Here is a 25,556-nt window from a genome sequence, read left to right as displayed (position 1 = left end):
CTTCAAGCTGACATGGCCTGTTCTATTTGCAGGGAATCGCAAGTGCCCCGGTGCAGTGATGAACCACACCAGTGAGTCGGATCTATGAAGGTAGTAAAATGTGGGAAGTTCTCTGTGGCCCTGAGGTTTCTTAGTCCTGGTTTGGTAACCAACCCATGACACCTGTCAGGGCTTGAGATGTAGATGGGAGCCCCATGCCACTGGTGGCTGTGGCAGCTCTAGGTTGCAGGCGGGAGCTGTCACTTGTTCACGTGTACTTAATGTTGCTGTGGGAGCAGTTTGGCAGCTTAGTGTTGATCGAATGTCTTTGGCAAGGCAGCTGGCAGGAAAAGGCCTTTTGGACACAAAGGCACTGAAAGATTGCTCAGCCTAGTGAGGCTAGGATGTCAGAATAACTCACATGTGGCCCAGGCTGTGTCTTTCCAGCAGAATCTGATTAAAGCCAGTAACACTGTGGAGTGAAGGTTCAGGGCAGATGTCAGCATAAGGCAGTGGAGACTTCCTGCAGTGGAACTTGATCGAGCCCTAGGGAGAGAGATACAGCTTACCTCTGGTTCCTAGGAGTGCCAGCTGTACGGGTGCCTAGAGCAAATGCTAGAAATGCAGGTATGGACAAGTACTGGTATCATTCAGTTAACGTTCTTTTCTCATTCTAAACCAGTGGCAAAGTCCAGAGTCCAAATATTTAATTTTATATTAAAATACAGAATTTCACATCCATTCTGTGTGATGCACAAGGGAGCTCTCCCCTACAAGGAGTATTTATTAACTGTCATACTCGTAAAACTGTTTACAACTGGAAGAGCAAACAGTTACACTGCTGTTTATACTCTGGCTAGCCTGCATGCTGTCATGGGAGATTTCATCCAGATTATGCCCTAGAGTAATTCCTCTGGGATGGAAATTCACTGTTTCCTTCTGTTTGCCTTGTCAGTGTCACTTAATCCTTGCTGTGACCCCATGTAATAGGTGAGTATTAGCCCATGTTCTACGCTGGCTGACTTTTACTCTGGCTGCCCATACTATAGAAATGGAGCTCTTGGACCACTGACTTACCTGCTTGTCATTTGCTCTGCTGGAACAGGAGATAAACCAAATGATAATTTGACAAAAGCGTTAAACCCAGTGCTATTTGAGGGAATAAGCTATCATCATAACCCAAATTTTTAAAAAGTGTGACTAATTAAGTGGAGATTCAGAGGAGATGCTAGAACACTCAGAGGCAGTTTTTAAAAAGTTGAAAGGGCTCTGGAAAATTCCTAGTTGTAATGATGGTAACAACCCGCCTGCAGCCAGCTGGGAAGCGCAGGCTTCTGGTTTCCTGAGCAGCATCAGGATGGCTCTGGTCCTAACATTAGTCCTGTTCCCACTGGGGACTCATGGGCTTTGCCTCCTGCTTTCTACAAGGGACCCAGAGCCATGGTGGACAGGACCACCATCCTGTCACACAGCTTACCTGAGGCAGTGCTCGGATGGATGTGACACCAGCTTGTTCTTGTGCCGTCTGGACTGCGTAGCTACTGGGGTTGCCCATGGGGAGCTGGAGGCAGGCCCAAACCACCAGCTTCCTCTGAAAGCCACGTACACCCACAGCTGCATTGGCCAAGACCAGGCCCAGGGGCCAGAGGCGGATTATTGCTTCCAGGAGGCTGGTCTGTGCCTGGGGCAGCAGGAGGGAGCCCAAGGGAAGGGGAACTTGAGACACGTGTTTTTCTTGCACACCATCCAGTTCTTTAGAAGCAAGGAAGGCCATTCTGATCTTAAAAAAAAGAATGCCACTTTATAGCTTTCAATTGATTAGCTCTCTTAAGGGAAACCAAAACTATCTTTAATAAAACAGCTTAACAAGGTAAACTGAAGGGCACCTGGCTGGTGAACAGCTAGATACCTTCAACTAGACTGGCACCATGTGGCAGAACTTTACATCCAAGGCAGATGTACTTAGGTCTTACATGTGCTACTTTAAAAATAATAACCTTAAGATCTAATTGATATGCCACAAAATTCACCCCTTTAAAGTGTATATATAATTCCGTGGTTTTTAGTATATTTCCAGAGTTGCTTATGCCACTTTGTGTCCAAACCACCCTGCAGTGTCGGTGGTATTTTATACAAGAAAGCATACCAGTGTGCAGTGGCAGGGTCAGCATTCCACCCTGGGGCCACCTGATACCAGACTACCCACTGCCCGTCCTGACTGCTGGAGTCAGATACTCACCCTCCACTTCTGCCATGTGCGTTTGATGGCCGTGGCAGCTGCGTGCATTCTCTGGATGTGTTTCCGAGCTAACCAGGAACGAATGGCTAAGGTGTTTTGCCCAGAAACAAAGAAGTAAATGAAACGTTTAGAACTGTTAGTAGCCTGGCTCTGCAGCAACACCCAATCTGCTGAAGAAGTTTGGAATAGATACTTTTTCAATGAATGGCTACCTTGTGCCACTATGTAGGGTAAGGAGCTAATAAAGAGAATACCTCAAGAAAACCTGGCTCTGAAGAACACCCCTCACACTGTTTAGACTGGGAGAGACCCTACCTGGAAAGGCAGCTGGGAGGCTTACCTGCCTCAGGCTTTGGCTGGGGCAATGCCCAGGGGAGAAGAAGTGTCTCTTATCTGGGGAGTCTTCAGTTGAATTTGTTTGCTGGCTTTATGAATTCACAAATGGTGACCCCACCATGCACCCACATGTTGGTAAAGGTAATGACTACTGGATGGCAGACTGGTTGGCAATTTTTGTTTCCTTCTCTTGCAATTTCAGCATTTTCTGGTTCTTTATGGTACCATCATATTCAGAAAAAGGACCATTCCATTAAATATTAATATTTGGGTTCTAGAAAACTAAAAAGTTTAAAGACCAATCTAAATCTTGTTATTTCACCAACCCTGACGGTTCTATAATGTTTCCTTATGCAACTGTTTTATGCCTATACACACAGAAACACGCCTGAGGAAGGTGGCATCGCCCTTGACGTGTGGTTTGGCATCCTGGTTTGAACGGAATGCTAGAAGTAGTTTTGGTTAAATTTAAAATATTACTCAAGGGGCGCCTGGGTGGCTCAGTCAGTTGGGTGTCCGACTTCGGCTCAGGTCATGATCTTGCGGTCTGTGAGTTCGAGCCCCGCGTCAGGCTCTGTGCTGACAGCTCAGAGCCTGGAGCCTGTTTCCGATTCTGTGTCTCCCTCTCTCTCTGACCCTCCCCCGTTCATGCTCTGTCTCTCTCTGTCTCAAAAATAAATAAACGTTAAAAAAAAAAATCTTGGGGTGCCTGGGTGGCGCAGTCGGTTAAGCGTCCGACTTCAGCCAGGTCACGATCTCGCGGTCCGGGAGTTCGAGCCCCGCGTCAGGCTCTGGGCTGATGGCTCAGAGCCTGGAGCCTGTTTCCGATTCTGTGTCTCCCTCTCTCTCTGCCCCTCCCCCGTTCATGCTCTGTCTCTCTCTGTCTTAAAAATAAACGTTGGGGAAAAAAAATTAAAAAAAAAAAATCTTAAAAAAAAAATAATAAAATAAAATATTATTCAAAAAGACTTCTTAGCTGGGGCTCCTGGGTGGCTCAGTCTGTTAAGCATCTGACTTCAGTTCAGGTTATGATCTCGTGGTTCATGAGTTCGAGCTCCGCGTCAGGCTCTGGGCTGACAGCTCAGAGCCTGGAGCCTACTTCAGATTCTGTGTTTCCCTCTCTCTCTCTGCCCCTCCCCCACTCATGCTCTGTCTCTCTCTCAAAAATAAAAAACATTAAAAAAAAAAAAAAGATTTCTTAGCTGCATCATAAGAGCGGTCCATAATAACAGCTGTCAGATATTTGGGTTGTTATTCTAGTATTTTTATTTTCAAAATAAGACTGCTGTGAACATGGTTCCTATATCTCTTCCTTTAATGAATCAAAACTGAAGGTCAGTTTTACCTTCTTACACTCAGCAGGTAATGATTTATCATATAGGCAAAGGAAGACGGCATAAACTGCTCTCTAGGTCTGGGAAAGGGGAATTAAAGGCAAATTTTTAGCCTCTGCTGCCTACAGAGCACCCCACCCTTATTTGTGATGTGACCTGGCTTCCATTAAACTGGAGAGACACTCTGGATGAGGTGAATCAGGATTCAAGTCCCAGGGTACCATAGGCTTGTGCTGTCAAGGTCTTGACGCTGGGACACAGCTTTAGTATATGGGGGTTCAAGCAGCAGCATTTCAAAGGAAACCTGTAGTGTGCAAGGTCTGCAGCAGCTGACAGGGACTGCATCCAGGTCCGTCTGCTGGCCTGGAACCGTGGCTGTGTGCCCAAGAGCCCCACCCCTCCTACCTGCCTGGATGAGCGTGGCGGCCTGCCTCTGCCTCTCCTGCTTGCGGTGCCGGTGTCGCCTCCAGCTTCCCTGGATGCAGCAGGCACACTGCTCTAGCACCTGGGCACGCCCACATTCCAGAAGCTCCAACTGAGAGGAGGGGTATCCACTGAAGTCTGCAGCCTCTCCTCCCACTGCCCTGAGGTGAACCCACACTCTGTCCTGCTAAGCAGAGCACGCAGCTAGTGAACTACCCTCCTCATCACAAACCAGCTTACCATGGAGTCAGTCATAAACACTTTGGTCCTGCCACAATGCACTGGGACTGGTGTGGCCTCGGCTGGGTCACCAGGTGTGGCTGCTGCCTGAGTTAGAGCTGGAAGAGTATGGAGGATGTCCTGGAGAAGAGGTTGCAGTGTGGCTCCCTTGGTATGTGGAGACCATTCTATGGGATGGGAGACAGAGGTCTCATCAGCTCTTGGTCATCTACACGCTTCTGTGGACTTAAGAAACTGGTTCTGGTCTCCCCATACTCCATAGGCTTCTTTGCTGCTGTTCTTGCCTCTAACCACTTCCACCTTTTTTGGGGGCAGAGGTGACCCCTCTGTTGTTCTTCAGGCCCCTGGCTATTCTGAGGAATACTGGAAACCCCACTTGTGGCTGGCCCACAGCCTCCATTTCTGTGGGTCCCCCAGGCAAGCTGGCAAAGGGCAGCTGGTGCCTGGATTCCAACCTCCAACCAGCCAGCATCTGTTCCAAAGCCCCAAATATGCCGAGGGCCAAGCAGGGCAGGTGGACCACTCCCTAAGCCCCTCACCCCTTAACTCCCTGCCATGTATGGGAAAAGGGAGAACACCTCCCAGTCCCAGGGAGGCCCAGCAGGTCCCCATGTCACATTGTGCATAGCTGGCTCTTGCAGAGGGAGGATTTACCTGAGGGCTCTGACCACCTTTTGCTGCCCAGTGCCTCTCTGGAGACAGAGGCTGCCAAAGAAGACGCCGCAGACGAGAAATCCCAAAATCAACCAGGGGCGAATGGGGCTTTGGGCACAAGACACAGAGCAGTAGAGCAAATCATGAGAGGAGAAGGAAAGAGGTGGAGAAAAAGAATGAAAGGAAAGTGATAAAACTAAGCCCAAGAGAGGAAGGAAATCAGGACTGTCCCAGGCCTGACAAGCCCCAAGGTAAGGCTGTGTGGGTGCAAGCAGATGCTGCTGGGCTAGGGTCCTACTGGGCATTGGTCTCATACTCTGTCCTTGGCCTCTTCCTCCTCCACCTATGCCAGGGTCTTACCCTACATGCTGACGACCCCCAAACTGGGGCCAAGGTCCAGACCTTTCCTTTGATATTAGGGCTTGCTGAGTGCCTGGCAGACATTTCCACTGGATGACTGTAGGGACCTGGAGCTCAAGTCAGTCCTGCAGAGCTCAGCAGCTACCCCCAAGCCTCTCTACCTTCTCTCAACTCTAGTCAACCTAACAACCTCACTCCCAAGGCCTGCCATGGGCCCCCTAACAGTGGTCTCCAGAAAGCATATGGCTGACATCACTCCCTTCCTCCTCTGAGATGTCCTCATCTGCCCAGAGAATAGAGCTCTGCTCCTGTGACATGGCCTGCCTGTTACCCCAGTCTCACCTCCAACTGTTCTCTGCCTTTACAAGTTCTACACACACAGTGTTGTCTCCTGCCTGCAGGCCTCTGTTCAACTACCTGTCCCGTGGAATGCCCTTCACTTGGCTAATACCACTGGTCTTCAAACACCACTTCCTCCAGGAAGCCTTCCCTGATTCATACCTCCCCAGCACTACCCACAGCATTCTGTTCCTAGCTCTGCCTATCATCTTTCTCCACTGTCTTCTTTTAGTCTGTTTCCCCCAGTGAACCAAGAACCTCGAGGACAGGGCTGTGTTTTACTCCTCTCTGAATGTCCAACCCCCTAGCCCTGAGATGGCCCAGGACAGGTGCTCAGTAAACTGTGCTTGAACAAATGACTAGCAAATGGGCCCCACTCACCTGAATGTCTTTCATCAGGAGATGGGCTATGGGATCCAGGGGATGTGCGAGTACAGAGCCTTCTCAGTAATTCATATCGTTCCACGAAGTTCTGGTGAGGGATTCTAGAAGCCAGAGCAGGCAGAAGAAAACAACGAAGTGACAGCTGTGAGCCTGGGACAGCACTTGGGGCTAACGGGAGTTACTCTACTTAATCTACTCAACAACCGAGCGAGGTGCTACCATGACTGCCCACTGAATGGATGAGGTTGTGGTTGTGGAGAGACTACACAGTGGAGACCATTTTAAACTGGACCTGCTCTTCTACAGCCTTGGTCTACCTAAACAAAGCTTCTCACTCTTTTAGTAGGGGATTTTTGGCCTGCCTCCTTCCCAACGGGCTTGCTGGCTCCTCCCCAACTGGATCACTCATACAGTCAGCCACATCTGTTGCTTCTCTGACTCCACAGCATCCCCTGCTTCCTCCTGATTTTTCTGCTCCCCTTCACCTCAACACTTAAACAGCCGATGACACCCTGTATGTATTTATACCTCCTCCTCCCGAGTCTGGCTTCTGTCCCCAACACTTCCAGTGTGGCTCTTGTTGCAGCCATCAGCAAACACCATGCCACCAAATCCAGCAACTGGCCTCTGGCAGGTGCCCGGCTGACCCCTGTCCCCATACAGCTCTCTCAGCCCCCAGGACCCCTGTGAGCTTGGCTTCCTCCTTCACCCACAACTCCCAAGTTGCTGGTGCTGGTTTCTCGTCATCTACCTACCCACTCTCTAAATGTGAATGTTGCTCAGTGAATGGCTTCAGACCCCTCTTCTCTCCCCACTGTGATTTCCTCCTTGCTCATGGTGTTACAACCCACCAAGGACAGATCCTCATGTACCCTCCAGTTCCTAAAGCTCTGGGCCCCAAGCCTGTCTTATAACCACTGCAAACCTGACAAGGCCACATTCCTGACTCCCCTCCTATCCCACCTCCAGCCTGTGCCTTCCCCAGACATCCTATCTCAGGGACAGGATTTCCTGATTCATCCACTTGCCTCAGATAGAAGCCTGGGAGTTATGTGTGCAACCTGGAAGCTGACTGCTCCCCTGCCCACATCCCATGATCAATCACCCTACAGTCCTGATTCTATCACAAACCACAGTCCAATTTAACCCATGTCTCTCCATTTTTCATGGTTGCCACCCTCTTGTGGCCACCATCTTGCCTATACACCTGCGCAATAGCCTCCTCACGCATCTTTTCCCTTCTCTTCTGACCCTGTGTCCAACGTCCACACGGTAGCCACAGAACATGAATGAGAGCACAGCACTCTCTCCTCACAATGTCCAGCAGCTTCCCAGCCCTCTGGAAAAACTGCCAAGTCCTCATGGGACTTCTGAGGCCCCTCTCCCCCCATTTCTCTATGTGCAGGCACTTTAGCATCTCGGTTCCTAAGCTCGAGCTTTGTGCTTGCTGTTTCCTCCCCCAAATCTTCCCAGGTTGGCCCCTTCCCTCCCCAGAGGCCTGAGCTGCTTAGAGGGGTCCATCCCCAACCAGCCCAAAGATCCTCTTCCCCATTAGTCTACCTAGCAGCACTTTGTCTCTTTCCTAGCACTGATTAACTTAATACTTCTTGTTCTTGACTCCACAGGAATGTAAGCCCCAAGAGGCAGAGGCTCACCTTCCTTATTCACTGATGCTAGCAACAGTGCCTGGTGCAAAACAGTACACAGAAAGGGAATGGATAAATGAACAAGTGAAATCTCTTGAGTTCCAGGTTGACTTCTGCAGACCTGCCTCTTTCTCTTCACCTCCACATCCTGCTCTGGGCTGGGCAGGTCTTGTCACGCCAGAGTCCCAAGCTCCACCCCAACACTGGCCCTGCCCACTGTGGGGCCTGGCCCACTTACCGGATGGGGAAGCCAGCGGCACTGATGTGAATGGTCTCCACAAGGCCACAGGCCTCCAGCTGACTGAGGACCTGCATTGGTGAGGAGACAGGGTGGGCACCTGTGGTGTGGGACCAGCAGACCAGAAATACCACTCCTCCTGCCCTCTGAGGCTCTGGTCCGTGTGAACCTGCAGGCTGTCCTCATGCTTGACTGATGAGGGTATACTCTCCTGCTTCTGATACCGTGGAGGTAAGTGCTGGTCCTACTTCTGTCTCACCACTCCCAGCTGTGCAGAGACTCTGCCTTATGATGCAGCCTAACCCAATTTATTTATTTTTATATTTTGTGAGCAGTGGGGTAAATCATAGCTGAGGAGCAGGAGAGGTTAAATTGTAAAGATTAATTGGGACCTTAGTGGAGAAATCCTGGCCGTAAACCCTAAGGCCAGTTGACTGTGGGACACTCTCCAGCATCCAGCACTCATGCCCCATCCCCATCACAGCCCAGTACCCTGAACAAAGGGCAGCTGCTGGCCATCAACTTTTGTGCAAATTAGAAAAAAACTCTACCTCTGGTCAGAAGTGGCCACACTGTGCACAGACTGCAAGATGATTCAGACCCTTCAGCTAATCACCCAATCCTCCGAGCAGCTTCAGTCTCATCAGGGCACATGGACTGGTGAGCAGAATGTAAGATGCAGTGGAGGCTTCCTGGCTAGCTCACTGTGCCATGCACAGACCACAAGAACATACATGACTGCCCTGCCAAAGCAGGGGCACAAGATGCCCTAGCGTCAAACTCAACCCAAGAGACTCGCTCTGGTCACTCCACTTGGAGCCGAAGTTCTGCCTTTCGTCCCTTCAGGGCCTTGGCCAGATAGGGCTCCCTACAAAGCAGCTCTGGCCCAGTGAATTACCTCCTCCTGGAGAAAGGTGTGCGCCTGGCCCTGGCTGTTGGGCTTGATGCAGCGAATGTAGTGGGGCGTGGTGCTATGCAGAACCTGCAGAAGCTGCTCCAGGGAGGCCTGCAGCGGGGAGAATGAGGAGCCAGACAGATTGAGGCTGCCTGTGGGCATCAGTGGGGCCCTGGTTAGTGACTGCATCAAACATCCCCTGGCAGTCTTCACAGCCCTGAGACGGATATCCTCCCAGGCCCTGGGATGATTATGGGAGGTGCTCACTGAGTCCATGCGCCCTCCTTGCCTGAGCTCCCAATGCCCCTCACCTCCACTTCTAGGGACCTTCCTCCTTCCTGACCTGTGATCTGTACCTGGTTGGTCTCCACTCCCCACAACTATCCCCCCCCCCCTCCGCTCACCAGAACAATCTTCCTGGAAGAGAACAATCTCAGAAGCCATTCATTCAGGCAACAATTGTTCTCATTAAGCCCAGACATAGTCAGTCTGCTGCTCAGAGCCCAGGGTCTGATGGGGTCACACGAATGTGTGTTGTGCACCCCCTCAGTAGCGTGTCTGAGGCTAGGCAGGAAAGAGCTAACCAAACCTGGGCTCCACCAAGTGGTTCCACTAGGAGGTAATGATTAGGCTGAAATTTGAAGGACTAGAAGGAATCAACTAAGACAGGAGGTGTGGAGGGTGGGAGTCTGGGATGGGGCTGGGGATGGGGTGGGGAGTGGTACAGGCAAGGGAGGGGCATCCCAGGAAGGTGGAGCAGAATGTCAAGGGTTGAGGGCAGAAAGCATAAGGTGCTGGAGGAGGTTGACAAATCTGCAAGCCAAGGACAGGGCTTGAGCAGGAAGCTGGAGAGCTAGGAATGGACTGGGACACAGAGGTTCATGTAACTATTGTTCCTCCATGACCACCCTATTGGCCGTGGGTGAGAGGCCCACTGTGCCACCCATTAAGCCCCTAGGCTTCCTGTCATGTCAGTTATGTCTATTTGTTGGTTTTCTGTTTTGGTCTTCCTCATGAGGCTACCAACTCCGTGCAGACTGGGACTATGTCTACTCACTTGTCAACGTTCCCCAGCAAACCACCAATCCTGGGAGGTGCTTGGTAAATATTTGAGATTGATGAGTGAATCAAGCACATTCTATCAGCACCCCCAGCACCCACCTTGAACTTGGACACCACAGTCAAAACAGGGGCTCTGCTCTGGCCAGAGGGCTCTTCCTGGGACTTCTCTTCAGGGTCCATAGGAAATAGCACCTTGAGTAGGGGGTCCTGGGATTGCTGTAGGAGCCTGGTCAGCTCAGGGGGGACAGGGTCCTATTAGGAAAGGACAAGGACAGCAGGTAAGGGCAGGTGGAGTGCTACCAGGGTTGTCCCCAGGTTTGCCAGCCCTGCTCACCCAAGCCCCAGAAGAAGGGATTCTACAGGAGACCCACTGTGACATGGGTCATTTCTGGGCAGCTTATGCCTGATTAGCAGAGATGTCAGGCAGGTAGGCCAAAGAGGTGACTTGGATTTTGGGAGGATATTCAGGAGAGAGAGAATGCAAGACAAGAATCTTCCATGTATATGCAGCAATGACTCAACACCTCATTTCACGCAGGCCCCCACAGGCTGTGGTTCAGCCCCCACCTTGTTCTTCTCCACCAGACCTGCCGTGTGGTACTGCACAGGCCCTGCATAATGCACCACGATGAAGCTGGGCTCCCGGCTGAGCTTGTTGTGGCCCAGGCAGGGACTGCCTGCCAGGGCACTCTCGATGCGTGTCTGGAGCTGGGCTGCACTGCTTGGCCGATTAAGGCGGCATTCCTGCATGGGATGCAATGGACACTCAGCCACAAATATGAGACAGGCTCGCCACAACCATCATGGATCCCCCCCGCCCCCCACCAGCAGCATAGCTGTCACATAGGCATCATAGTGACCCTGAGAGGGAAGGAACATAGGGATTAGCAAACCCATTTGGCAGATGGGAAGAGAGAGACACAGAGAGGGCCTAGTATGGTCTCTGAAGCCCCAGAAAAGCCCAGAGACCAACTCTGGTGCTTAGCATACTAGTTGACCCTACCTCATTTATGAGGGAGCAGATACTGATGGGGCTTCCCTCAATGAGATCCAAACAGGCCTGGTTGTCCTGGTAGTTGACAAAGGACCAGTCCAGGCCCTCAACTGCATATTCCTCCTAGGGGACCAAAGGTGGCAGTTGGGTGGCAGGAGAAAGCATCTGTGATCTGAGGCCCAGATAGGTCATCCATGGCTGGCCTCAGTACCACAGGATATTCCAGAACAGCATCAAATAAGGAACTAAAGGCTCTGGGTCAGACCCTGGAAGGAGCACTCCACTTCTCACCTGCTGAGCCCTCAGGTAGTGAGCCACAAAGTGCTGTTGTAGCTTCTCGTTGGCATAGTTGATGCACAACTGTTCCAGACTGTTATTGGGAAATGATTCAAATCCATATACATCCAGCAGGCCTGAGAGGATGGGGCAGAACCCATGGGGCCACTGCAGGGAGCAGGGGCAGGGGTACTACAGGAGTCCAGGGTGAAACCTCATACTTGGTACCCTGGAGAGGTTGAGTGAGCAGGACACCCAGCAGTGGGCACAGTAAACACAATGCCCTGGGATGGGTCGCATCTCCACTTCATGGCCCCTCAGAATTCAAAGCAGGAAGAAAGGCTGAATAAGGTGTGAGGGGCAGCCTAGGGAACATTTCGTGTCCAATCCAATTTAAAGGGCTTTGATCTCACCAGCCCTGTTGGTATCTAGAATTCCACTGTCTCTTGAGCAAACCTCACATCTTTGAGCTTTACTTCCTCCTCCACCTGACTACCCCACCCCAGTTCCAACCATGTTACCATGTCCCCCAAAATCCCTTCTAATCTAGCCATTGTGCCTATCCCCTCACAGTTCTCCTGAGGCTGGAGCTGTTTCAGGGGAGAGGAGGGGCCCTCACAGACAAAACACCATCTGAGTCTGCCTGGAGAGCTACAGATGGCTCAGATGTGGGCACCGAGAACACACAGACACCCTTGCCCAGACACTGGTGGACAATGAGATGGGGGTGCAGAGAAGGGAAAAGAGCTGCCTGGAGTTGCACACTGGACTGGACTGTTTTTTCGAAGGAGTGCTCCTGAAAGGGTGAGCCCCTGCTACCTATGAAAGTGGTCCAGGAGTCAGGGTCTGCACAGATGCTGCTATTGATCACGGATACCAGCCAGTCAAACAGCCTGTTGGGTGGGGGTGGAGGGAGAGAGGACTCTGGTGAGAGGTCAGGTAAGCCTGAGGGATAGCAAAACTGCTCCTCCAGCCAGGGTGCCACACTCTGAAGGGCCTGTATTCCCAGCCAGACAGGCCAAAGGATCAAACCCTTTCCTCCCATTTGCTGCCCATCCCATTTTGCCCCACTACGAATGCAGGCTTGTGGTCATGCATGTTCCTAGAATGCACAAACCCGGCCTGTCCTCCCAACAAGACTGAACACACGACCGGTAGACTCTGGGGCTAGACAGGGAATGGGACTCCATCAGTCACTTGGCTGGACACCCAGCTAGTGTCTTAACTGGAAGGGAAGGGGTGAACGGGAAGGCCTAGGTGGAGTTTGCAAAGAACTGAGTTCACTGGACACCCCTGAAAACTGGACCTGTGGCACCTAGAGCTCAAGACCCTGCCACATCTCTTAGTCCTGCATAAGCAGGCCCCGAGTCACCTGAGGCCAAGGGGTACTCTGCACTCTGGAGCACCCCACCCTGAGACGGTGAGGCAGTTACTATGCTGGTGACATGTACAATACTATTAAGGAATTTCTTTCTTACGATTTTTCTTAAAGTGACTGCTCTGCAGTTTATTGCAATTCAGTCAGTTAAGGGTTTCTGCTTTTGTACCAGGGACTCCAAGTACCTGTCTGAGGCACTGAAAACAAGTGACCTAGTGTTACAATGATCTGATGTTTATTATGTATGAAGTGCTCTATGGTTAGAGGTTCACACGATCTATGATCATCATATTTTATTTTACCGATTTTACAGTGACTTGACACAGGCTTTAAAAGTCTTTGGCATGAAATTAGCTTCAAGGCAATGGGAAAAGAGTCTCTTCCTGAATTGGGATCCGTCTGAGCCAAGCTGCCCTAGGCAATGTTCAACTCAGCAGATCTTCCCTCAGTAATGCTTCTCAAGCTCTTGACTCTTCAAGAAGTTCATGAACATGGGGGGGACCCTCTCCCCAGGTGCCCAGGTTCCCATGAGCACACACGCATGCACATGCGCACACACACACACATACACATACACACGTGTTCTGACCCATGGTTCTGGAGGATTCTGGGTCCCCTGACTCCTTGCTTGGTACCCAAGGCTCCCTTACTTAGAACCCAGGGTGAGAAACCACCCTTAACCACATGGCCAGAATGTGGAGCTGCTCAAATAACCCACCAGGAAAAGGCCAGGACCCCCACCTTCACCCTGTTGTGGACTCCCATTTGCTGCACACTGTGTTGTCTGAGACTGTGGGCCACACTACTGGCCCTACCATCTATCAATTTCCCCAGGTAACATGAAGAGATGAAGTATAAGGTCACGTGGAGATTGAGGACCCTATTCACCCATAGGTCTAAACCTGGAACTCTGAGAACCCCAGATCAGCTTGGAGGCCTGATGTGCCCGTGAAGACCTAAGCAGGCTTTCCTCACCCATGGCCAAGGGCAGGGCAGGCTCCTATACTTTATTAATGAGCTGAATCTAGCCCAGAATGTGGCAACTTCCCCATGCAGAGTACTCTGGAATTAAGGTCAAAGGCCATGCCCGGGGAAAACCCAGAAGCCATTCGTTCCCTGCTGTCCATTCATATGCTTTATCTGGAAGCCCTCACCATGGGCCTGGGCCTATTGCATGATGGTGTCTGATCCAGCTCCAGAGAGGGGGAGAACTTGGAAGGAGGGCAGGGCCCAGAGTGCTTACCGTGCGTAGACTAGTTTGGCCAGACAGTCTCTGCGAGTGTCACACTCGGCTCGGGAGCAGGGCTTCTGGAATACCTGCTGCTGCCTGCCTGCCCTGATGGTTCTAATCTGCAGTGTCTCCAGCAGTGGGTCTTCTGGAAGCTGCAGCAGTGAGGCTGATGTCCTGATAGAGCCTGAGAGGGACAAATCACCCTCCATCCAAAAAGGCCTCTTTACAAGACACTGTGAAGTCACCCAACTGGACAGAATAAACCTAGGTTCTGGTGCATGAGGACACTTGCTCAAAGCAGAGACTGGACTTGAACCCAGGACTTATATGTCCCGGTCCACACTGCCATATGTGGGGCAAATCACTTTATAAACCCTCTCTTGTTTTCTCACCTGTAAAACAGAGATGATGCTGTTTGCCTCACCAGAGATGGGGTAAGTAGTAACTTCCATGGTTTCATCAAGGGCATCCTCACATTCCAAATTTCACCCTCTGGCCTCCCACCAGGTCCCACCAGTGTTGGCCCTTTTCCAGACAGGGCATACCCTGCTCCCTGGGTGTGTGACCAAAGCTGATACACAGACCCCCATCCTTGTTCTCACACTTGGCATCGTCCATCAGCTGGCAGGACTGGGCTTCATCCTTAGAGTCAGCAAACCAGATGTTTCCGAGGTGCAGCAGTCCAGCCAGGACCTGAGCAGACAGGAGACGACATGACAGGAGCACCTTCTCAAGGGCTGAAGCCTAGCCTGGGAGAGGCCCCTCTCCTGATGAATATAATCATGAGAACAAAATAGTAACAGAAACTCCCAATTGATGCCCATGACAGAAATGACACAGGGAAATGTTAAATTACAAACCTATAGGGATTTCTGGCTGGCTCAGTGGAGCATGTGCCTCTTAATCTTGGGGTTGTAAATTCAAGCCCCACGGTGAGTGTAGAGATTACTTAAAAAAATAAAATCTTTAAATCACAAGCCTATAGGCAACAGATGTGGTAAAAGAGAAAGGCAGGATGAGAATCCATGTAGTCTGACTTCAGATGTCTCCCAGGGCAGCCAGTGGGCTCTTATGTCACCCACTGTCTGTCCTTGTGCCTCCCCTCCTCCAGGAGCAAACTGTGAGAACACCACTCCTGTTACTTGTGGACCAGGCTCTTTCTGTGTGGCTGGTGGGGGTTTGGCCCTGGTTCCCTTTGGTCCTTTCTCAGCACTGCTAGGCAGCTGACAGCACAGTCCAGGATAGGATCTGTGATCTTGGTCTCCTAATAGTGGGTGCTCCCTTGCCTGTACACTCACTGATCCATAAGGATGAGTCTCCAGGGGCTATAGAGAGGAGACTCATATGTCCAGCAGCTGGGGAACCCTTAGACCCTTATGGGGAGAGCAGAGCCTCTCCTACCATCCCTGTCTGGTCCCAGGCAGGGTATCTCCACATGATACCAGCTTTCAGGCCACAATCTACCTTGGAAGAAGACTGCTGTGCCCAATGGGTAGAGGGTCATGATACTGTTAAGCCAACACTCCTGTCCAGACCCCTGGTGTTGTCCACTTGTCCTGGGCTTGTTCCCATGTGCTGTCCCTGTGGCCAAACCTGATGGTGCCCATACTGGCCATGATCCCCTCCCTGCCTCAGCAGCCCCAATCCAGAGGTAGAGGTCAGTTTCCACTGTACTGCCATCTCCCTGCAGGGGTTTCTCCGTATCTGCTGCCAGCCTATCCTATGTATCCCCCAAGATGGCAGAGGGAGGTAGCAAGCCCAGTTAGCAAAGACAGAAGGGAGAAGAGAGGCCACTAGTGGGATGAGAGGCGCCCAGGTCACATGGGTCAGCACTCCATCCAAGAGGAGGGAAAGAAAGCAGAAGTCAGAATTACTACACCTGGTACAAACTGCCCTATGGTGATGTCTGACCTTGGGAGGTTACTTTACCTCTCTAGTTTTCTCAAGCACAAAATGGGAAAAATCTCCATATACACAGGACTGTTAAAAAAACCAAATAACTAAGAGGTATGAGGATGATTTTAAAATCTGAATACACTGGATGAACATGTGGTGGCATCACTTCTCTATTTGGTCACTGCAGTGATAACTGACCCAGGCACCTCGTCCTGTCCCCCGGGCCACTGTGCTAGATTTTATAATACAGTACTGTGCACTTGATCACTGTCCTCTATGCTCTGTCCACCCTGACTCCCTGTCCAGGCTCAGGTGCACAGAGGATAGTTGACTCCTTAGAAATTACACAGTGGGGCCTAAAGTCCTAGATCCTCAGAGTTCAGAGAAGGGCCTATGAAAGGGGCTGCCCATCCATCACATCTACCAAACGTAAGAGGTATGCCTTTTCTTCTCACCTGAAAGATGTTGTTCTGAGTGGGGATGTCAATGCCCAAATGAAGCATGGCCTCTCTGGTCACCTGGAAACAATCCTCTGAAAAAGAATCCAAATCACAGCCCAGTGTCAGCACCCGAGGTCAACAGGGGCTTCAAGGAGTGAAGAAGGCAGGCCCTATGCAGAATGTGAGTGGGTACTGATGGGCTAGCCCAGGGTGCTAGGCAAGACTCCCCCTACCTTCCAAGGTCCTCTCTGGGTTAGGTAGCCAAGAGAAGGATGCTCCCTCGGGGAGGTGCCACTGGAGCCTCTCATCCACGCTGGCTCCTTTACAGATCTGTGGGGAGGGGTGGGAGGGTGGCTGAGGTGGGGGTGTGAGGAAGACCAGGCCTGCATAAGCCTGGGGTTGTGATGAGGAGAAATGCTTCGACATTACAAGGCTGAGACATCAGGGCACAGAACCCAGGGCAGGCCCAGGGGCAAAAGCCGCAGTAAATATTCTAAATATCTCTGATGCAAAAAAGCCTGCTGAGGTCTGTGGTCTGATGAGGAAAGCACTCCTGTCTAGAGAGCCCCCAGTCCCCATCTGAGAGCAGGGAGATGTACTATCCATGTTCTAGGGAACCCCCAGTCTGATGGAAGACACATCAGACACAGTTCTAGGGAAGCCCTCATTCTGTTGGAAACAGTTGCCATTCTAGGAGTCCTCAGTTTGGTGAGGGTGACACAGTCCCAGTCTCAAGGACCTTTTGGTCTGACAGAGAAAGCAAATGCATCTCCATGTCAAAACCATCCTGGGAGTGGAGGTCCAACGTGAGGCAGAAGTGTTGCATAAAACTTCCAGGAATAAGGGGCAGCATCACTGAAAGCCAGGTAATGAGGCAGGCCTGGAGCATAGTGGGGGTGGAGGGGAGGGTTTGGACACTCAGACCCATCTCCACTCTACATCTGGGCAGCTGTGGGCCCAGCCTGACACAAACCTGGTAGAAGATGTGGAAGTTCCTCTCACTGGAGGCCTGGCAGGTCACTCGAGTTTTCTCTAGGAGGTATGTCTGGACTGCAGCTCCAGTCATCTGCTGGGCACTGGGCACAAGCAGGCCAGAGCCCATTAGTGGTCTGTTCATTCCATAGCCATTTATTAGGTACTATCTTGTCCCAGAATGCAATCTAGCCACTCCCCCCAAAGCTCTTTCACTTAAAGTGGGTGTTGAGGACAAGGACCACTCAGCAGGTCCTTAGCTGTTCTGGAACTTTCCCCTGCGACCAGCTCAGTGGACAGGACCAAGCCCTCTCTATGTCATTTTGTCCCATCCCAAACCAAGAACAGAAGCCCCAGTTTCAAGTGTAGGGGTGTAGTCCAGAAAGGTGGTAGTTTAACTCAAAGCCCCCGAGCAAGGGTGAAGCCGGGAGGAACTCACAGGCCATGACAAGAATACTGCCTCTGGGTCCCTGAGGCTGGAGTAGCTAGAAGTCTCTAGGTTCAAAGATCACCCTCAGGCTCATTTAGCCCACAAACATTACATGCCAAGAGGAGCAGGGTTCTGCCCATAAGGGTAGCCCAGGCTGGAGACTGCCCCCGTCACTTGCAAACTCCCCACCCCAGTCCTCCCATCAGCCAGAGTGGCAGCAGCCATTACCTGTTCAGCTGTAGCTGGATGAACTTCCCAAAGCGACTGCTGTTGTTATTCCTCAGTGTGCACGCATTCCCTACAGATCACACCTATGTTTATAACACTCCCCCGCGTTTATAGGGTCCTCATGGGCCAAGGTGGGGGCCATCTCTACCTGCAAGTCACCTGAAGGCCCCTTTGTGGGTTTCCAGGTCACAGGGGACTGGACTAGAGAATGGGCACTCGGGCTTCAGCAAGTGTGTTTCAGGAGAGTTAGAACTTCCTAGCAATGAACTAGAATGAGCAAATCTCAGTGGTCGGGGACTGTCTTCTTTGAAGGGAAAGGACCAAAATCAACAAGCTGTCACTACTGAGTTAGGTAACATCTAGGTACAACAAACCTATCTCCACCCTACATCTGGGCAGCTGTAGGCCCAGCCTGACACATCTAGGCTCGAGTCCCAACATGGACAATAACTGATGAGCATTCTTAGACAAGTCCCCTTCTTCCCTGAAGCATCAGGAAACTGTATGTAAGAACAGGATTTGAACTAGGAGAGCCACAAAGTCCTCTCCAGCATACTGTTACATCTACCTAGGCTAGAGGAGGGGATGACTCTAGTGGAAGGAGGCCAAGGGTACCTGGAAGGAGGTTGAGGGTCCAAGGCAGTGAGTGATACACTCTCCCCTCAAAGCACTACCCCTCTCCCTGGGAGATGGCAAATCCCAGAAGAAATGGAACCGAGGTACTATGCACAGGACACCAAGCTCACCAAAAGCTTCCATGACAGGGTTGGAGTTTAAGATGCGCTGTTCAATTCTCTCTGCAATTTTGTGATTCTCCAAAGATGTGGGTGAGGCAGCCACCACAGCGTAGAACTTCATCAGGCAGCGGGATGTCCATGTCTGCAGCAGAAACAACCCTGTGGGAGACGAGTCCATGTTCCCTCCCACCAGACCTCAGGATATGGTGCCCACTAGAGCCCTCTTCTCCACCAGACATGTTGCTGACCAAATGGGAGAATAGTGAATTTAACTATGTCCTTGGACAAGGCACTTCACCCATCTGTGAAATGGGAGGGTTGCTCACTTCTGCTGCTTCTAGTTCCAGAGGACACCTTTAAGAAATAAAGGAAGAGGCACCTGGGTGGCTCAGTCAGTTAAACATCTGACTTCGGCTCAGGTCATATCTCATAGCTCATGAGTTCGAGTCCTGCATTCGGCTCTGTACTGACAGCTCAGAGCCTGGAGCTTGCTTCAGATTCTGTCGCCCTCTCTCACTGCCCCTCCCCCACTTGCGCTAGTGTGAGCTCTCTCTCTCAAAAATAAACAAACAAAAAAGGTATTTAAAAAAAAAAAGAACTGTTAGAATTAACCTTTTTTCAACACAATTGCAAAATTCAAATGAACTGTAAGGTAGAGAATAGCTCCCAGAAGGTAGAACAAAATATTAAGAGATGGAAGAGTAAGTGAGAAAAATAAGACTATTAAACAATTACTCAAACTTCCTACTAACAGAGAAGTTAAAGAAAGAAAAAACAGAGGGAGGAAATTATTAAATTATTAGCATAATACAAATTTCCCCAAAGAAAAGAACATGAGTTTTCAGGTTAAAAAGACCCACACAAAATATCCAGCACAATAAATGAAAAACAAAAAACAAAAAACAAAAACCATACCAAGATAAAGACTGAGTTTTTAACACCTATGGATAAAAATGAAGATTCTAAAGGCTTTTAGAAAGAAAAAACAAATCACCATTATGGACTGGGACTCTCTATCACAACACTCAAAAAATATAGAAGAAAAAAAACTTATAAATTTGGAAAGAAAATGATTTCCAACCTGGAATTATATAATCCAGCCAACATATCAAGTTTGAGGCAAAATAAATATTTTCAGATGTGCAACTCAAAAATTTGCCCTCCACACACTTTTTTCAGGAAGCTACTAAAGAATGTGCTCCATAAAAACAAGGCTGTTAAAGAAGTTGAAAGCCATGGGTTCCAGCAAGGGGGTTTGTCATAGGACAGAGGGCAACTGGGGAATCCCCAGAGCGAGGCAGAGAAGCTCCCAGGTAGTAATTGCATGGCAACAGCCCTTGGCAGTCCAGGCCTCCCACCAGTCCAGGTCGGAGCAGGAGATCTGGGAGCTCCAAAAGAATACCCCCATGACAAAAAACAAAAAAACAAAAAAACCTGATATACTTGCCATCAGGTGAGTCCAGCTTTGGTGACAAGTTTAGTAATAATAATAGGTATACAGAAACTAAACAAGTGAAAAAAAAAGGGCAATCATTAAGTAGAGGGAAAGTAAAAATTATATAAGAAAGGATAGTATATTATACGGTTCTGCTGTGAACAATACATACATGGCTGTAATACTGCATATTAATTAAAAATCATGAGAGGCGCCTGGGTGGCTCAGTCGGTTGAGCATCCAACTTTGGCTCAGGTGGTGATCTCATGGTTCCTGGGTTGAGCCCCGCATCGGGCTCTGTGCTGACAGCTCAGAGCCTGGAGCCTGCTTCAGATTCTGTCTCCGTCTCTCTCTGCCCCTCCCCTGCTCACACACAGTCTCTGTCTCTGTCTCTCTCAAACATAAATAAACATTAAAAATAAAATCATGACATAATTACTTATGTATTTGGGGGCAGAGAAATAGGGCTAAGTCTTTTTTTTTTTTTTAATTCTTTTCATGTTTATTTATTTTTGAGAGAGAGAGAGTGTATAAACAGGGGAGGGGCAGAGAGAGAGGGAGACACAGAATCCGAAGCGGGCTCCAGGCTGTCAGCACAGAGCCCAATGTGGGGCTCGATCCCACAAACCATGAGATCATGACCCAAGCCAAAGTTGGATACTTAACCGACTGAACCACCCAGGCACTTTAATCATAGTAGGAAGTGAACAGATAAGGTCAAAAACTGAAAAATTAACAATATAAGCATATTGTTTAGAAATACAGATGCAAACACCCAAATAAACTGCTAGAAGATGTGAAAGTAGTTGCCTCTGGAGAGAGGGAATAGTCTTGAGAGATATGGGGTGGGGTTGCTATTTTTCTTTGTAAGCCTTGCAGTACACTTGATTTTTGAACTATGTAACTATGCTACTACTTATTAAAAATAAGTGAAAAAAAACATACAGACCCAGCACATGAACATAGTGGCTGCTCAATAAAGGGCTACAGTACTTTGGTTGCATGGGTTTCAGGCCAGGTACAGCCTCAGCGCCCCACAATTGCTCTGGAGGACAATGAGCTTTCTCTAGGAGCTGGGTATGAGCTATTGTACTGGCTACCTTGATGGAGCTCTTAAAGATCCTCTCCACATCCAAGTCCAAGCTGCCTTCCCTGCAGCTTACTGTCTTCACCTGTTTCCTTGCCTATCTTGCCCAGTGGACTGAGCCCTCTAAAAGCTATATTTTGCATTTTCCATCTCTTTCCTCCCCCTGCCACTCTTCAGTGGCTAGCCCACGGCCTAGAAGCTGCCAGGTACTCAGTACTCAGCAATTCTCTCATATGTGAGTATAGGCAGAAGCAGTTTATGTTCTAAAGAATTCTTTGTGGGGATGCTTGGGTGGCTCAGTTGGTTAAGCATCCAACTTGATTTCAGCTCAGGTCATGATCTCACAGTTCATGGGATCAAGCCCTGTGTTGGGCTCTGTACTGACAGCATGAATTCTCTTTCCCTCTCTGCCCCACCCCCGTTCATGCTTTCTCTCTCAAAAATAAACAAACAAAAAAAAGAATCTCTTGTGAGGGTAAAAGCATTGTGGAAAGGGTGGGGTGGCTAGGTGAGGCTTGGCAAGAAGGTGGTGAGGCCTGGCCCATTGGCCTCCTCTGACCAGCTGTGCAACTCCTTAACCATCCCTGTGCAACATTCTGTCTCATTTGTGGTTCTGCCACCTAGGGGGCCAGTTGATCATATCAAATGCTTCTGTCCTTCGCCACAACCGGCCTGATGCACTGCCCTTGCCATCATGGGGGACCCGAGGATGCAAGTGGGCTCCTCCAATAAACCCTTTCCCACAAGTCACCCCAGCTACTTTAGAGGAGTTCTGCCATGTGCCAAGCATGCCACCAAGTGCCTATGTGCACTTGTTCATTTAACTGTCATTAGAGTCCCAGGAGTTAGGTGTTGGTCCTCCTGTCCTTATCATTTTACAAGTGAAAGAACTGAGGTTTGCAGAAGCTAAATTCCTTTCTAATGTGCTCTTAACCACTATTCTGGAATCCCAATAGCTGACCTCTGTTTCCAATGGTGTCAGAGAGGAGACCTTTTTTTTGTTTTTAACATTTTTGAAGTTTTATTTATTTTTGAGAGAGAGAGAGAGAGGCAGAGAGAGAGGGGTACAGAGAATCCAAAGCAGGCACTGTGTGGACAGCAGAGAGCCCAATGTGGGGCTTGAACTCACAAACCATGAGATCATGACCTGAGCCGAAGGCAGATGCTTAACCAACTGAGCCACCCAGGTGCCCCAGAGCTGAGACTTTTTTTTTTGTTTTGTAATTTTTTTTTTAACATTTATTTTTGAGAGAGAGACAGAGTGCCAGCAGGTGAGGGGCAGAGAGAGAGAGAGAGAGAGAGAGGGAGACACAGAATCTGAAGCAGGTTCCAGGCTCTGAGCTATTAGCACAGAGCCCAACATGGGGCTTGGACCCACGAATCATGAGATCATAACCTGAGCCGAAATCAGATGCGTAACCAACTGAAACACCCAGGAACCCCAAGGGCTGAGACATTTGATAAGAAAAGGAAGACTGAGAAAGAAAGTATCTTACCCAGGGTTACATGGAAGAGCCTGGACTAGAACCCTGTCTCCTGACTTCCTGCCCAGTGCTTGCCCACCACTGCACAGTGACTTTCTGTTTGAGCCAGACTATCTGCCTATCTGGACTAGGCAGCAAACAACTCCACTCCTTCCTTTCTACCACCCCCACCAGTCACGAAATTGAGAGGGTGGGAAAGAGGCCCTCCTTACCTTTCCAGCACCACTCTCTCCGCTGACAATGATAGACTGGTTGACTGGTTCGATCAGGCTCTGGACATTCCTATAGGTCTGTTCACCCACAGCAAAGATGTGAGGCCTCAGTTTCTAGAACATCAAGGAGTAAAAGGTCACATGAGGGAATGACTGTCTCCAAATAGTGGCTGATCCAATGATGGCTGAAATGGGGAGGCTGCCAACAGCAGTACAAGGAGGCTTCCTCTAGAAAAACTTCCTGGCTGTAACAGTGTTAGACCAAACTATGGGACCCCTATGCTGGCTATAATTACCCATCTTCTCTCAGACTGGAAGCAGTGCTGGCCTTGACCAGTCTATGACCTTAACACTCTGTCCTCCCATCTTAATAGTCTTTTTCTGCTATTTATTATTTTATGTTATTGTACTTTGTAGCATGCAAAGAATTTTCCTACAAGTTACTGCCTAAAAAATCTATGCATTAGGGGCACCTGGATGGCTCAGTCGGTTAAGCATCCAACCCCAGCTCAGGTCACGAGCCTGCAATTCATGGGCTCCAGCCTCACGTCATGCCCTGTGCTGTCAGCTCAGTCTGAAGCCTGCTTCGGATTCTGGGTATCCCTCTTTCTCTGCCCCTCCCCTGCTCGCACTCATCTCTCTCTCTCTCTCTCTCTCTCTCTGTCTCTCTCTCTCTCAAAAAGAAAAAAAAGCATTAAAAATTTTTTTAAAAAATCTGTGCATTAGTTACATAGCTAATCCTATTGTATAAATGAGAAATCTGAGGTTTGGAGGGGCTAAATAACCTTTCCAAGGTCTCTCAGCAAGTAAATACAACCATGTGATTTAAATTCCAAGGCCACTGTTCTTTCCATCAACAGGTATTTAATTATCCTCAATGTGCTGGGCATTACACCAGGCACTGGGGAAATAGGTAACCATGACATGGCTTTTGCCTTTGAAGAAGGAGTCAGTCAGTGAGATATGGGCTCTCAGAGCAGACTTCCCAAGGAGTCCACTTAACCACACTTGGACACTTGGACACTTAACCACACACGAGCTTCAGGAGGGCGATGCCATCTGCATGATGCCTAGCCAGCCCACCACTGCCCGCCTAGCAATTACCACCTACCCACAGCTTCCTGAAGGGAAAAGGCACCATTCTGGATGGTGTCAGTGCCATCCCTCTGCACCTGCCCCTGCCACCTCTTGCCTGAACTGTTAAAAGCTTCCAACTGTTCTCCCTATATCCTGTTTTACTTTCCTGAACCTAACTCCTCCAGCTCTAGTCAGTCCCTGGGGACAAAGCACTGTAGATTCACTCTGCCTGCTTCAGACCCTTCTTATCTCATCTCCCATCTCATCTACTACTTCTCTCCTTGACAGCAGCCCTCCTGCCAGCACATTTGCTCTTGCCTCTCCCTGAACACATCATGCACTTAAACACCAACTAGCCAATTCCCTGCCTGTACCACCTCCATCCCATCAGCATTTACTCCTCTCATTTTTCTCAGCGAAGAGGAACACATGCAGAGTTTTCTAGGGCAGTCCTAATCACATGTAATTTTCTTCTTTTCAAAAATGTGGTTTATTAAATACACAAATATACCTTTGTAAATTCTTTCCTATTAATAAAGTCACACATAAGACAAAAATCTATTATCCCATACCCTTATTTTAGGTTCCAAACTCAGTTAAACAAGTATTTATCTCCCACTTTGCACCTACTGTCATGTGTCCAAAATTCAATCTCCTGGTGGGCAGGGCCATGGCACCAGCAGACTCTGAACTACTGCATGGCTGGTGAATAGGTGGATAACGATGAAGATGCTATAAGGAGGCCCAGGGGGACATGGCAGAGCCCTGAGGCCCAGGAAGTGGCTGAGGCTTACCTGGGGCTGAGGAGCAGCATGGTACTCTCTCATCAGTGCTGGTGAGTAGAGCTGAGGGACAGGCTTGAAGGGGTTCAGAGCCACCAAGGTGCAGCCAGCACTGGTGTAGAACATGTCCGCTGCGTACCGAGCCTGCAAACACCTCAGGACTAAAGCAGAGGCACCTTTAGCAAACTGTGGCTCAAATACAAACATAGACAAACACTAGCCTAACAGCGCTACCTTTGCAATTAGCCAAGTGCCTTTAGATCCCAGCAGCTCCCTGATGAATAGGTCCAAGATCTAATTAAGATGAGACCCAAATCCGGAGCAAAGTCTGCCCTGGGGAGCCTGGGTGCAGCTGCCAGACAGAGGTCTGGAGCAGCCCATTTGGCTCCAGGTCAGGAGTCCTGTCTGCCTTGTTCTGACCAGGGGAAGCTGGCTGAATCCCCACATCACATCTCCACCCTCTTGGAGAGGGCACTTTTTTTTTTTTTTTAAGATTTTATTTTTAAGTAATCTCTATGCCCAACATGGGGCTTGACATCAAGAGTCATATGCTCCACTGACTGAGTCAGCCAGGTACCCCTTAGAGATGGCACTCTTAAGGACAGGGAGGCCCATACCTGTCTCCAGCGTCACAGGATTCACCTTGGTGAGGTCATCCAGCTCGTGCAACAGGGCCTCCCCGCCCAGGAACTCCTGTAGGTCTTCTCTGAGGGATTTTCCTCCTTGGGCATCAGAGCCTGACCTGTGGCCATTAACCTGAGAGGCCAT

At 49.7% G+C, this 25,556-nt stretch overlaps 2 protein-coding genes across 8 annotated transcripts in view; one reads left to right on the top strand and one right to left on the bottom strand.

Moving 5' to 3' along the window:
• The window catches only part of PIGW (phosphatidylinositol glycan anchor biosynthesis class W), a 40,898-nt gene that overhangs the window by 5,676 nt on the left and 9,666 nt on the right, over positions 1–25,556 (top strand). Inside the window, exons 5-7 of one of the 6 annotated variants that reach the window (XR_006962305.1) lie at positions 33–969; positions 7,914–8,403; positions 11,973–14,027. The gene's annotated coding sequence lies outside the window, so the exon portion shown is untranslated. Of the gene's footprint in view, positions 1–32; positions 1,464–2,934; positions 3,086–7,913; positions 8,404–11,972; positions 14,028–25,556 lie in introns of those variants that run through there. The other 5 variants (XR_006962306.1, XM_047080895.1, XR_006962304.1 and 2 more) reach the window with 5 other exon arrangements.
• Positions 397–25,556, bottom strand: MYO19 (myosin XIX). 2 transcript variants are annotated; one of them, XM_047080892.1, is made up of 23 exons: positions 25,406–25,556; positions 24,801–24,949; positions 22,930–23,043; positions 18,721–18,853; positions 17,975–18,044; positions 17,318–17,420; positions 16,578–16,674; positions 16,360–16,436; positions 14,554–14,701; positions 14,021–14,192; positions 12,219–12,292; positions 11,415–11,536; positions 11,133–11,246; positions 10,697–10,873; positions 10,229–10,381; positions 9,071–9,178; positions 8,173–8,243; positions 6,286–6,389; positions 4,552–4,718; positions 4,294–4,423; positions 2,219–2,304; positions 1,457–1,759; positions 397–525 (listed from the first exon to the last, which is right to left on the bottom strand). In XM_047080892.1, the coding sequence occupies exons 1-23, from the start codon at positions 25,554–25,556 to the stop codon at positions 397–399; spliced, it is 2,952 nt and encodes a 983-aa protein (XP_046936848.1). The 2 variants fall into 2 exon arrangements, with proteins under 2 accessions (XP_046936848.1, XP_046936849.1); XM_047080893.1 differs by having other exon boundaries at positions 14,611–14,701.

This window comes from Lynx rufus, unplaced genomic scaffold (assembly GCF_022079265.1).
Source record: "Lynx rufus isolate CCGP_SWC_20201006 ecotype Redwood Valley unplaced genomic scaffold, mLynRuf1.p SCAF_18, whole genome shotgun sequence".
Classification (NCBI taxonomy): Eukaryota; Metazoa; Chordata; class Mammalia; order Carnivora; family Felidae; genus Lynx; species Lynx rufus.
This window is presented reverse-complemented; position numbering and strand designations above follow the sequence as displayed.